The 12,367-nt window shown below is 49.9% G+C and overlaps 1 protein-coding gene across 13 annotated transcripts in view; it reads right to left on the reverse strand.

Annotated features, from left to right (window-relative positions):
- Nucleotides 1-570: 570 nt before the first annotated feature.
- Nucleotides 571-12,367, reverse strand: part of Gemin7 (gem nuclear organelle associated protein 7) — a 12,667-nt gene continuing 870 nt past the window's right edge. The window contains exons 1-6 of one of the 13 annotated variants that reach the window (XM_048790711.1): nucleotides 12,353-12,367; nucleotides 10,124-10,283; nucleotides 9,524-10,030; nucleotides 8,502-8,647; nucleotides 8,140-8,209; nucleotides 571-1,760 (exon numbers count right to left, since the gene is read on the reverse strand). In XM_048790711.1, the coding sequence (XP_048646668.1) occupies nucleotides 1,357-1,760; nucleotides 8,140-8,146 (411 nt within the window). In that variant the 5' untranslated portion in view covers nucleotides 8,147-8,209; nucleotides 8,502-8,647; nucleotides 9,524-10,030; nucleotides 10,124-10,283; nucleotides 12,353-12,367 and the 3' untranslated portion in view covers nucleotides 571-1,356. The other 12 variants (XM_048790712.1, XM_048790710.1, XM_015496715.2 and 9 more) reach the window with 12 other exon arrangements.

Genomic DNA, 12,367 nt, shown 5'->3' on the forward strand with positions numbered 1-12,367 from the left:
TATGATTCCGTGAGAAGTATTCACAGACCTGACTTAAAACCGGGAGAATAAAATTCCAAAGGCGAGAGATGAATCTGCCGACCCAAACACCTGGAGAGGAAGGTAGATGCCCCGCCCGGCAGAACCTGCGCGAGCTCTAGCCGCGCCCCCAGGCGTCGACTCGGCCCTCGGGATTCGCCTCCGCACTTTCGACAGGCTCTCCCAGCCCACCCAGCGACCCGGGAAGGCGGGGCTGAGACTATAAAAGGGCCTCGGGGCGGAGCGAGCCAGGTTGTTGCCTAGGCAACTAGAGAGCTAGGAGTCGCCAGCGGTGGCGATGTGAACGGAAGGTGGCAGAGAGGTTATCTGTTTGTCCCGTACATTGGCAGCAGCCCTTCTTGAGACTGAAAAGGAAACAAAAAGTCCTCTATACTTACTGGAAGGCTTCACTTACTTTCTGAACTTGAAGGGACTAAAAGGACAGGAACTTTTTAAAAAATTCCATCTGCTGAAAGATTTCTAGTGAGAGGGGACTGAATGAAGATGGTGACATGGATGGCCATACCAAATGGAGGAAAGTCAAAGGCCAAATAGAGGAAAGTCAAAGCTTCAGGCTATCTTTTAATCTCCAGCCTCTTCTTAGTGACACCACCACACAAGATCACAGCATCCCCCCCAGTATGGAACAGAAAAGCAAAATCTGAAGCTTGCCATGAGCACCTGTGCAGGACCAAGTGACTCAATAAGAGCCATGCCCGTCGCCTTATAAAGGTCCATCGGGCCCACCCCAAAATTAGGTCCTGAGCCCCCATTCAGGGGTCTCCAGCCATCCCTGGGACCCGGGGTGACACAATCCCTGCACCTTTATCCAAGCTCCTCACCATCTGTATCCAGCCCCACAGGATTCCGCCCTTGGATAACCATTCTAACAACTCCTAAATTTGACTCCATCCCCCATGGAGTACATAGAAAATGAAAAACAGGAGTCAAATTTTCCTGGGATAATTGGTTATTTGGTAGGAGGGGAGCTTTGGGGCGTTATCTTCAGGGTGGTTGAATTCTGCAACCTCTCCAATGCAGTTCATCTTTCTCCAGCCCCCACCTCCACCCGGGTCTTCAGGAACTGGCACTGGCCCATATTTCTGTAGAGTCCAGAGTTCTGCAAGGTAGAGCATTCCTTTCAACGAGATCTGGAATTCCTAGGTTGCAGACTTTTACAACTAGACCCTGGAGGCCTCAAAAATCCAGAGGTGCTTGGTTCAAAATTCCCAGGGAGCTCAGAACTCTGTGGGGTCCACAGTGCCTGGCTCAGGAACATTTGGAGGCCTGCGATACTGTGGCTAAGCCCACAGCAGAAGGGTGACCACAATATTGTCTTCACAGCTTGAAGGTGTATGAAATAATGTCACTACATCGAAGCAGTGCCTCAGCCTGCACACCTATGGGAGTCTGCAGCTGCGACACGTAGAAGTTGGCCACATCCAGGTCAGTGGCTCCAAAGTGGGCAGTCACATGCACACCCTCGTGCAGTGTGAAGCTCACCTGGCGACCCACCATGGCCAGCAGGCTGCGGAGGTAGCGCTCCCGAAGGGCAGCTCGGGCCCGCTGTTCCTGGGATTCTGGAGATTCTTGAAGGATGGGAGACTCTTGGATTTCAGTAGCTACGCACTTCAGAGGGGCCCTGCGTCCATCAGGGGCAAAGCCACGACTCAAGCCGTCGGGGCCCCGGGGGAGCCGGAGCACAGGCACAGGAATGACCAATGGAGTCTGCATTATGCTGGCTGTTGAGTGAAGAACAGGGAAGCCATTAAGTGGGGGTGCAGGGCTTGAAGAGGGGGGCAGACACTGTTCTTCCAGGCATCTCAACCTGTCTAAAACATTGACTCTCCTAAAACCTGGGCCAGTATCCCCTAGCTCTCCGCCTCCTGGGAAATGGCACCACCATTCCCCCAGTGACTTGGGCCAGAATCAAAGTGTCACAGCACAGAAACATAAGCCCCACGAAGGAAGGGACTTTGATCTGCTTTTATCAAAACTTTATCCCAGTTCTAGGCAATAAATATTTGCCAGAATAATGACCCTCAGCCTTCTCTTTCATACACACAAACCACCCAGTCCATCAGGAAATCCTGCTTCCAAAAAGATTCCTGCCTGTGCAGGAGCCAGCTGGAAAGGGTCCCTGCTGGCCAAATCTGGAAGGACTTGAACTTGAACATAATGATAGTTACAGACCACAACTACTGGAAGAAACAGAAACCAGAGTCCATAATAATTATAAATGAACGAATAAAGGGGGAGACAGGAAAGGTCTTCCTTACTACAGAACGTCAAGTAATGAATGTAAGAGGAACAATGTGTTGGAAAAATCATCAATGGATGTGAAGATTTATGGATTAAAGTTTGATGAGGAATAGAATATCTGCGTTGTCTTAAAGTACCTCCTCCTAAGATCTTTATTCTCTGTAAAGGGAAAGCAGTAACTTCATAGTGGAGATACCTGACAGACACCCCCTTTACCTGGCGACTGAAGCCAACAGCTCCAGTAACGACACCAAGGACAGAACCACATCTCTGGTATTCATTCCAAAAATGGATTACCAAACTCAAATTGAGAAACATTTTATAACAAACCAACAAAACTAGTCTGGACTAAAAACAAACAAAGTCAAGGTCATAAAAGACAAAGGCTTATAAAACTATATTATGTTCATCACACCCTCCCCCTTCTCAACCCCTCCTCTGCCTCTATCCCGATGCCACCCCAGTCACTTCTCGCCTAGACTACCGCAGTTGGCTCCTCCCTGATTCATCTTCATCCCCCACAGCTGCGCCCCCCCACTTGGCCAAAGCACCCTGTTAACACGCCAGGCAGCTCACATCCTCTCCGCTCCCGCCCTCCACCAGCTTCTTTCTCAAAGCCAAAGCCACAGCCCACAAGGCCCTGCCAGCTCAGTGGGTGCCACTCTTGTTGTCCCCACTGCCACTGGCCTCCTCACTGGTCCTTGGGCACAAAGCCTGGCTGCCCACAGGGTCTCCTCCTGTCTCTGCTTGGATGTTCTTTCCCTCAGGTGGCTTCAAAGCAGCCACCTTGCTGTTCCCACCGTGGCCCAAAGACCAGGCTCAGCAAGTCCTGCTCCCCCTCTAGTGAGGGTGGAAACACCTTCCCACCAGGCTTGGCGCATGACCTCAGTCCAGAGACAGTCCCGGCTGGGGATACAGCTCAGTGGTAAAGCCTTGCCTGGCTTATGCGAGGCCCTGGGCTCCATCCCTTGCACAGCAAATAAATAATAAGAATGATCATGGAGACAGGACTGATGCCTCCTGCACCCTTATCAGGATTTAACAGGCTCCTGCAGATGGGGCCGGGAAACTGCTTCATGGTTCTAGGCCTTGGTCTCCCCGTCTGTAAGCAGGGACTTCCCTTAGAGTTAGCATGGGGACCAAATGACCGAACCCAAGTACGGTGTTCTGCTCAGGCCGGGGACACGTTAAGTGCTGCTGCCATGATGGTAAATGCATGTAGAACAACACTGGCTTTGTGAGCAGGAGACTGAGAGGAGGACAGAGGCTCATCTGTAGTTTAGTCCCTTGCCCTCAAAAACCTAGTGACTGACGGAGGAGACTGACAAGGACTGGGCACCCAGTACCCCAGGGGGAGGTGATTCCAATGATGCTAAGTTTATATAATTTTCATGCATCAAAAATGTTATATTGGGTTGGGTTTGTGGCTCAGTGGTAGAGTGCTTGCCTAGCATGTGTGAGGCACTGGGTTCGATTCTCAGCACCACAATTAAATAAATAAAATAAAGACCCATTGACAACTAAATTAAAATAAATAGCAATAAAGGTATTGTGTCCATCTTCAACTAAAAAAAAAAAAAAGTCTACTAAAAAATTGTTTTGCTGCCAGGTGTGGTGGCACAAAGCTATAATCTCAGTGGCTCAGGAGGCTGAGGCAGGAGGATCACAAATTCAAAATCAGCCTCAGCAACTTAGTGAGGCCCTGAGCAACTCAGTGAGACCCTTTCTCTCACTGTTATACAAAGCGCCTGAGTGTACCTATCTACCCACAAGTTGCCTGTCCCACCAACATAAAGCTCAGAGGCAGTGACAGGTCTGAATACTTCACAACTGCATCCCACTAGTTAATGGGGACTGGCTGACCAGGTGTAAGGTAGGAGGGATTATTCAGTAAATATTTTTTGAAGACTTGCAAAGATTCATACACCCAAATATTTTTAAAAGGGCTGGGAATGTGGCTCAGTAGTTAAGCATCCTTAGGTTCAATCCCTGGTACAAAAAAAAAGCTTTTCTAGACTAGGGATGTGGCTCAGGGGTAGAGCACTTTCCTGGAATGCGCAAGGCTCCGGGTTCAAGCCCCAGTGCCACAAAACTAAATGAGGAAAGAAAAAAATGCTCAGTATGAAGGTGCACACCTGTAACCTCAGCTACTGGAGGCCAAGGCAGGAGGATCACAAATTCAAGGCCAGCCTGGACAATTTAGTGAGACCCTGTCTCACAGTAAAACAAAAGGGCTGGGGATGTAGCTCAGTGGTAAAAAGTCCCCGGGTTCAATCCCCAGTACCCCCAAAAAAGATGAAGACCTTGAGCTGGGATTGGCTCAGTGGCAAAGCCCTTGTCTAGCATGTGTAAGGCCCTGGGTTCCACCCTAGCACCTAAAAAAGAAAAGAAAAAAAAAAAAAGACTAGGGTAGTGGGGAGAAGTGTGAGTGGGAGGGTGGTGACTGTCCAGAGAGCCAGGGAGACCATCCCCAGATGCCTCACTTTCTCGAAGCCACTTTGATTCTATTAGCAAAGCTTGGGTTTCAAGTTGAAAGCCATCCAGAATCCACAGCTTCTCCCCACCACTACTCTGCCCTTTTCCTGGGTCCAGCCACCATCACCTCCCATCAGGCAATCACAGAGACCTCCCCACTGGGCTCCTGGGTCTCTACTGTCACCCCAGTACATGCCCCACCTTGGCTGTCAGAGGGATGCTGTTACAAGTAAGTCCGGGAGCCACCTTAACCAGGGCAAGAGCCCACACCATTACAGAAGCTATAAGGCCTGTCGCCTCTCTGACCTCATCTCCCACCCCACTACCCTCTGTTCCAGGTGTATGCCAACCTCAATCCAACCAAAGCCCAAGGGACTTTGCACCTGCCATTATTATTGCCTGGAACCCTCTTTCAGATAGGAGATCATATATTTCCAGAAGCATAGCTCACTTTTTGCTGCTCAAATATCATTTCTACAAGCAGGAAAAAATAGTATACCCTTCACTCTGGTTTTTTTTTTTTTTTTTTTAACCTTTTTCTGTGTGTGTGGCATTAGGGATTGAACCCAGGGGCACTTTACTACTGTGCTACATCTCTAGCCCTTTTCTAAATTTTGAGATTGCTAAATTACTGAAGCTGGCCTAGAACTTGTGATCCTCCTGCCTCAGTCTGGGACACCAGGATTCCAGGTGTACCTCACTGTACTCAGCCCCAGGCTGGTTTTGAACTCCTGGGCTCAGGAAATCCCCCTGCTTCAGCATCCCCAGTAGTGGGGACTATAGGCACATGACACTGGCACTACCACCTCCCGACAATATGTATTTACTGTCCCATATGTACACTTAACAACAGGAGTACCTCCTGAGAAGCATGGGATTCCACCACTGTGTGAAAATCATAGTGTACCTGCACAAACTTAGGTGGCATACATCGCTCACTATAGTGGCCTCCTGATGCAATAGAGATTCAGAGCACATGAACAGAGGCTGCTTTAAAAAAATAAATAAATAAGAGCGCACTCTAGTGATAAAACACATGGCATCACAAATACACACAACAGTAACATGGTTATTTATTGTCAATATCAAATATTACATACTGTCCATAATTGTATGTGCTATTCTTTCTTTTTTAAAAATTTTTGTTATTGATGACCTTTATTTATTTATTTGTTTATACCGGTGCTGAGAGTCAACCCAGTGCTTCACACATGCTCAGCAAGCGCTTTACCACTGCGCTCAACCCCAGCCCCATGTACTATTCTTTTATGCCACTGACTTACGGTAGTGTTCACACCAGCCCCATCACGAATGTGAGTCACATTTGCACTGCAATGTCATGCCAGTGACGGCCTCATTAGGAATTTCTCAGCTTAGTTCTTGGGGACTCCTATCCTGATGGACATGCTGTTACAAAGTGCCTGAGTGTATCTATCTGCCCACAAGCTGCCTGTCCCACCAACATAAGGCTCAGAGAGGGTGACAGGTCTGATTACTTCACAACTGCATCCCACTGGTTAATGGGGATTGGCTGAACAGGTGTAGGGCAGGGGGGGATTCAGTATATATTTTTTGAAGACTTGTAAAGACTCATACACCCAGGGAACACTTACTTGATTTTATGGAATGAAGAGTGCCTGATTCTAGAATCACAGAATAAAGCAAATCAAGATGCTTAAAAGAAAATGATTCACCCATCCACTTTATCCAATATGATCAATACCATCATCAGTGTGCCTGCTCTTGTGCCAAGCCCATGCTAGGGGGTCTTGAGAACAAATCTAGGGACTCAAACAGCCCAATCCATTCCTGCCCCATGGGCTTAACATCCAGTAGGGTACACAATCTCATCCCCAGGCAAGAGGGCAGACCAAAGGGGGGGCAACACCCAGTCAAATGGAGGGGGTGGAAAGTGGTGTCCAGGAAGGGCGGACATATCTGAGCAAGGTCCTGAATGAGGAGGGGATAGATGCAGGGAGCAGGGTTATGGAAGGACTGCAGCTAGAGGCAACAGCAAACACAAAGGCACATCACTATAGTGGCCTCCTGATGGTGCACTTGAGGCACAGTCAGGAGGTCAGTGTGGAGCAGACAGGGTGATGAGAGTTGGATGGAGAGCCTTGTGGGTTGTGACAAGAATTTGGGCCTCAGGGGCTGGGGTTGTGGCTCAGTGGTAGAGTGCTTGCCTTGCACATGTGAGGCACGGAGTTAGATCCTCTGCACCACATAAAAACAAACCAACAAAATAAAGATATGAAAAAAAAAATTGGGGCCTTAGGGATGGAGATGTAGCTAGCATGTGTGAGGCACTGGGTTTGATCCTCAGCACCCTGTAAAAATATATAAAGACATTATGTCCATATACAACAAAAAAATTTTTTAAATAAAATAAAAATAATTTGGGCCTCAATTCTGAGAGACATGGGAGCACAAAAGTGGTTCTGAATCTTTGTAGGAAAAACAGGGATCTGGCCTACGTTTTCACTGCTGCCCAAAGAACAGACTGGGGACACAGGGAGAAGTAGGTGAGGTCACTGTATGGCCCAGGTAAATGTCAGTGTTTAGGAGAGGGTGGGGACAGTGATGGTGGGGAAAGGAGGTCAGATATGGATATGTTTTTAAGGTTGCGAGCTCTCCTTGAAGGATGCAAAGTGTAAACTAAAGAAAGGGTGATCTAGGGAGACACCAATTTTTTTTTTTTCCTGATGCAGGAGACTGAGGGGAATGGGATTAAGGGCTATTTACATTTAAAAAACTTATCTGACCACTGTCACCAGTCCCCAGGGCCTTTCTCCAAACTAAGTTAACATTTAAGTATTTTAAGATAAACACTCAGGACTGGGGTTGTGGTTCAGTGGTAGAGTACTTGCCTAGCATGCATGAGGCACTGGGTTTGATCCTCAGCACCACATAAAAATAAAAAATAAAGATATTTTGTCCACCTAAAACTAAAAAATAAATATTAAAAAAAAAGATAAACACTGAGGTCTACCAGATGGGAATTAAGCAAGTGGCCAAACACATTGTTTTAGGGGGTTTTTACTTTGTTGGATGCAGGTATTTGTGATTGAACCCAGGGGCACTCTATCACTGAGCTACATCCCAGCCCCCTGGACGGGTTTTGAGCTGAGGAGGATTGTAATCATGTACATCTACTTTTTTCCTAGGCCACTAAAATCAAATAGCCCAGCAGGTGTGGTCNCCATTTTTTTTTTTTTTTTTAAGACAGGCTCTTCCTAAACTGCCCAGGCTAGCCTTGAACTTTCAATCCTCCTGCTTCAGCCTCCAGAGTAGATGGGATATCGGGCCCACACCACCAGCTAAAAAATTATGTTAAAGCCTATTAAGGGGCTGGGGATGTGGCTCAAGCGGTAGCGCGCTCACCTGGCATGCGTGCGGCCCGGGTTCGATCCTCAGCACCACATACAAACAAAGATGTTGTGTCCGCCAATAACTAAAAGAAATAAATATTAAAAAAAAATAATAAAATAAAGCCTATTAAAAAAATAAATAAATAAGGGCTGGGGTTGTGACTCAGAGGTGGAGCCTTTGCCTAGTATGCGTGAGGCACTGGGTTCAATCCTCAGCACCACATAAAAAATAAAATTTAAAAAATAAAGGTATCATGTCCATCTACAACTAAAAAATAAATGTTAAAAAAAAAAACCGAAATGAAGGAAGGGCCAGTGGAGGGACTTGTCACTTTCCTAAAGTACAAATGAAGTTGGAAGATGTTGAATCATTACCTGATACAGGTTGCAGAGTGGCAGGCAAGGGAGCCAACAGGGCCTACAGCCAATGGAGCAGGGGCCCTCACCCTACCCTATGACAAGGACAAACGTTTTCCACAGTCCAGGGGAAGCCCTTGAGGGTTTTGGAGCCAAGGTGTGACCTGATAAGAAACAGGTTTGAGAAACCTTACACAGCATGTCCAAGAAAGGCCAGGGCGGGCTAATCCATTCTCCCTGGTACCAGGCCCTAGAGGCCTTTATCATCTCAATCCAATTGGGGGGGAGGGCAGGGATTTCCTGCCCAAAGGTTTCAGGAAAAATGTCCAAAGTCATTTGCCACCGCTTGAAAAACCAACCCTTTAGACTAGATCTCATCATTTAGGTCCAGGCAGAGGAAGGGGATTCATTGATCTCCCTGCTTGGGGCCTCAGGGCACGCTTTAAGAAAATGAGAAAGGAGGAGCTCAGTGGACAAGCAACATTGGGCCAACCCTTTGCAGCTGCCAGGGTAGGGAACCAGCTGAGTTAACAGGTTAACAGCCAAGGGCAGGACCCAACTGAGCAGAGAACAGACGTGACCAGGCACATACCTTGGGATGCCCTGTCTTGAGGCAAATTTGTTAAATGGGGCCACCTGAGCAGGTACGAACCCTAAACACGCCTCTCCTCCGCCCCTGGGGGCAGGTCAGTTTTCTTTCAATTCCTCCGGGCCACTAATGGCTCTCCTTTTCTTATACTAAGTAGGTCCTCCCGGCCCCCAGGCGTCCACTTCCCACCACGCCCTGGGCGTTGGGCTGGACGTTCCTCCCACCTCCAGGCTCCCAAGAAACCCGTGATTCCACCCAGGGGAAGACTGGGGTCTCCCGACTGCCATCGTTGCTACTGTTATCATCCAGGTCCTCCTTACTTCCCCGCGGGACAGCACTCCGCCTGCCCCTCCGCCACCTGCGGCCGGCGCGATCCGCCTCTTCCCGCCACTCCGGGCCTTCCCGGGGCCGGGAACCTGCCCTTGATTCCCCACCGCCACCCCGTACTCACCCAGGTCCACAGCTTCTGGCGCCCACACTTCCGCCGGGGCCCCCGCTGCAGAGGCCCGGGCGGACCGCAAGCCTCCGAGCCTGGGTTCCGCCCGCGCCGCTGCCGCCGCCGCCGCCGCCGCCCCACGTGGTCGCGGCCGCAGGGAGGCTTGGCTCCGGGCACCGCCCTGGTCACCGCCCCGCCAGCACCTTGACCGGCCAGCCTGTTAGTTGGGGGCGTCTGGGATGCCCATTTTACGGAGCACGAAACTGAGGCTCGTAGAGGGAAAGTCTTCCCCGCGGCTGGGTCAAGGGCAGAGCTTAGCGTTTGGCCCCCGCCCGCGGCACCGACACGTTCCTACCCCGCACTTCCCGGGGCAACGCCACCTCCCCCGTGGCAACCTTGAAATCGTGCTGTCTGCAGCCGCGGACGGGGAAATAGGCTTAAAGGACAGCAGCTGGGATGGACGAGAGAGGGTCATTTTGTCCTCCAGCTCTCCCTGCTGGCCAGGTTTACAAAACTGAGACCCTGAATGAGGAAATGGAACCTCTCAGCTCTAGGCCCGGGCCGAACTCGCTTCCTCCCCTCGTTAATGTCCACTTGGGCAGGGATCCTGAGTACCTCGGCTTTCCCAGGGCCTGGCACACGCGTGCTCTGCAAATATCTGTGGAAAGACGCCAGACACATAAAAGGAGGTCAATTAGTACTTGCTGACTGAATCATGAGGCAGAGTTGCTCGGAACCAGACCGGGGCTCCCTTTGCCATCTCACAACTTGCATTCTAGAGGGGGCGGGAAAAATAGAAGAGAGTATAAATGAGCAAATACATAAACATAAATGGGATCTTTCAACACGTGATAACTGGATGCCAAAAATAAAATGAAATAATCCCAGCCCAGTAGTGGCTCCCATTTATAATCCCAGTGACTCAAGAGGCTGAGGCAGGGAGGATTGCAAGGCCAGTCTCAGAAACTTAGCAAGATTCTGTCTCAACATAAAATATAAAAAAGTGTTGAGGATGTCTTTCAGTGGTAAAGCACTCCTGAGCTCAACCCCAGTACTGCAAAACGAAATAAAATAAGGGGCACAGCATTAGTGTGTGGCAGGGTTGGGAGCTTCATTGGGTGGTCAGAGGTGGCCACTTCAGGTAACCCTCTGGTTCTAACATTGTTTTGAGAACTGGGGAAACTGAGGTCCAAAAAGGAACTAGGACAGATGGAGGTCATCCAGGGTAATTTGCAAGGCCTTCAGCAGGGTGGGGCTACTTTAGATAGGCGGTCAGGGAGGCCTTCTGCTCTAGAGAGGACAATTGAGCTGAGACCTGAATGACAATATGCGGAACTCCAGGAGATCAGCATCAGGAATTCACTCAGGGCTGGGCTAGGGACACCTGTAGTAGGACAGACCCTGGCCCTAACCTCAGGGGGCATGCCTTAGGTTGGGGGGGGGGGCAGTCAACAGTTCTATACTGTGTCGTGGTCTCTGCCAGGAAGAAAAAAAAACTCAGAAAGGATTGAGGGTGGGGCAGAGTGTCAATGCCACTTCAAACAGCAGCAGATAGAATTGCTAGAGGAAAGAAGTTCTAGGGGCCCAAGAAGGGGCAGGTAGTTTGTTTGTTTTTATTTTTGGTACTGAGGATTGAACCTGGGGGCAATTTTTGGCTGAGTCACAGCCCAAGTTCTTTTAATTTTTTAGGTTGAGAAAAAGCCTTTTTGTGGAGCGGGGGGAGAATGAGGGGGATCAAACCCAGGGCCTTGTGCACATGAGGCAAGCACTCTACCAACTAAGCTATATCCCCAGTCCATGGTCTTACTAATTTTTGAAGCTGGCCTCAAAATTGTGATCCTCCTGCCTCAACCTCTCCAGCCGCTGGGATTAAAGGCGTGCATGACCACACCTGCTGGGCTATTTGATTTTAGTGGCCTAGGAAAAAAGTAGATGTACATGATTACAATCCTCCTCAGCTCAAAACCCGTCCAGGGGGCTGGGATGTAGCTCAGTGGCAAAGCGTCTGCCTTGCATTCGCAAAGCCCTGGGTTCGACCCCCAGTTCCAAAAAAGACAAAAAAAAGAACCCCATCAAAACCCGTCCAGGGCTTGTTTCAGGAAAACCAAAAGACATGAAACGGACCAAAGGCCCGTGTGGTGGAGCCCCGTTTTCTCACAGAACTCAATCCCTCCCCGCCCCGCCTTACACCCACGAGCGTTCCTGAATACCCAGACCGACTCCCGCACCTCCCTCGGTCTCAGTTCCGCGCTACTCTGCCCCGGCATGGGGAGAAAATTGCTGGCACGGGGTTACCCTGTCCCCATCCCTAGCTTTATTTTGCTCCTTGGCGCCTGTCATCACGGACGGTGCCCCGCAGTTTACGCAGGTTGTCTGTGTTCTGTGTCTCCCCCGCCACATAAGCTCCAGAGGGCAGGGTTAGTTGTGATTTTGTTCACTCCTGCATCTGCAGCCCTTAGAACAGCGCCGGGTCGCAGAAGGCACTCAATAAATGGTGTCCAGTTATTTTTTTCCCGCAATACGTTTAATGGAATAGTCCAGATTATTAGTGCCTGGTAAGAAAGGTGGCCGACCCCTTCCCGCTAAGGGTGTGTGGGGGCATCCCGTGCCTCAGTTTCACCGGCCCGAAAATGGGCTCTGTAAAACCTATTTCTGAGTCTCAGAAAAATTCGGAATGATCGGATTTGGCCACTAAGACGAGAGCGGAGGGTCGGGACTGCGGATTGAGTTTGGCCGCCGGCGGGGCCGCCCCGGCCTCTCCCGTCAGGCTCCGCCCCCGGTGGGCGGAGCCACGGCCTGGCCAGCACGTGTAAAAGTTCGCGGCGGGTCGCTGCAGCCACTCACCTGAGCGCCTCGCTC

Source organism: Marmota marmota, unplaced genomic scaffold (genome assembly GCF_001458135.2).
Source record: "Marmota marmota marmota unplaced genomic scaffold, marMar, whole genome shotgun sequence".
Taxonomy (NCBI): Eukaryota; Metazoa; Chordata; class Mammalia; order Rodentia; family Sciuridae; genus Marmota; species Marmota marmota.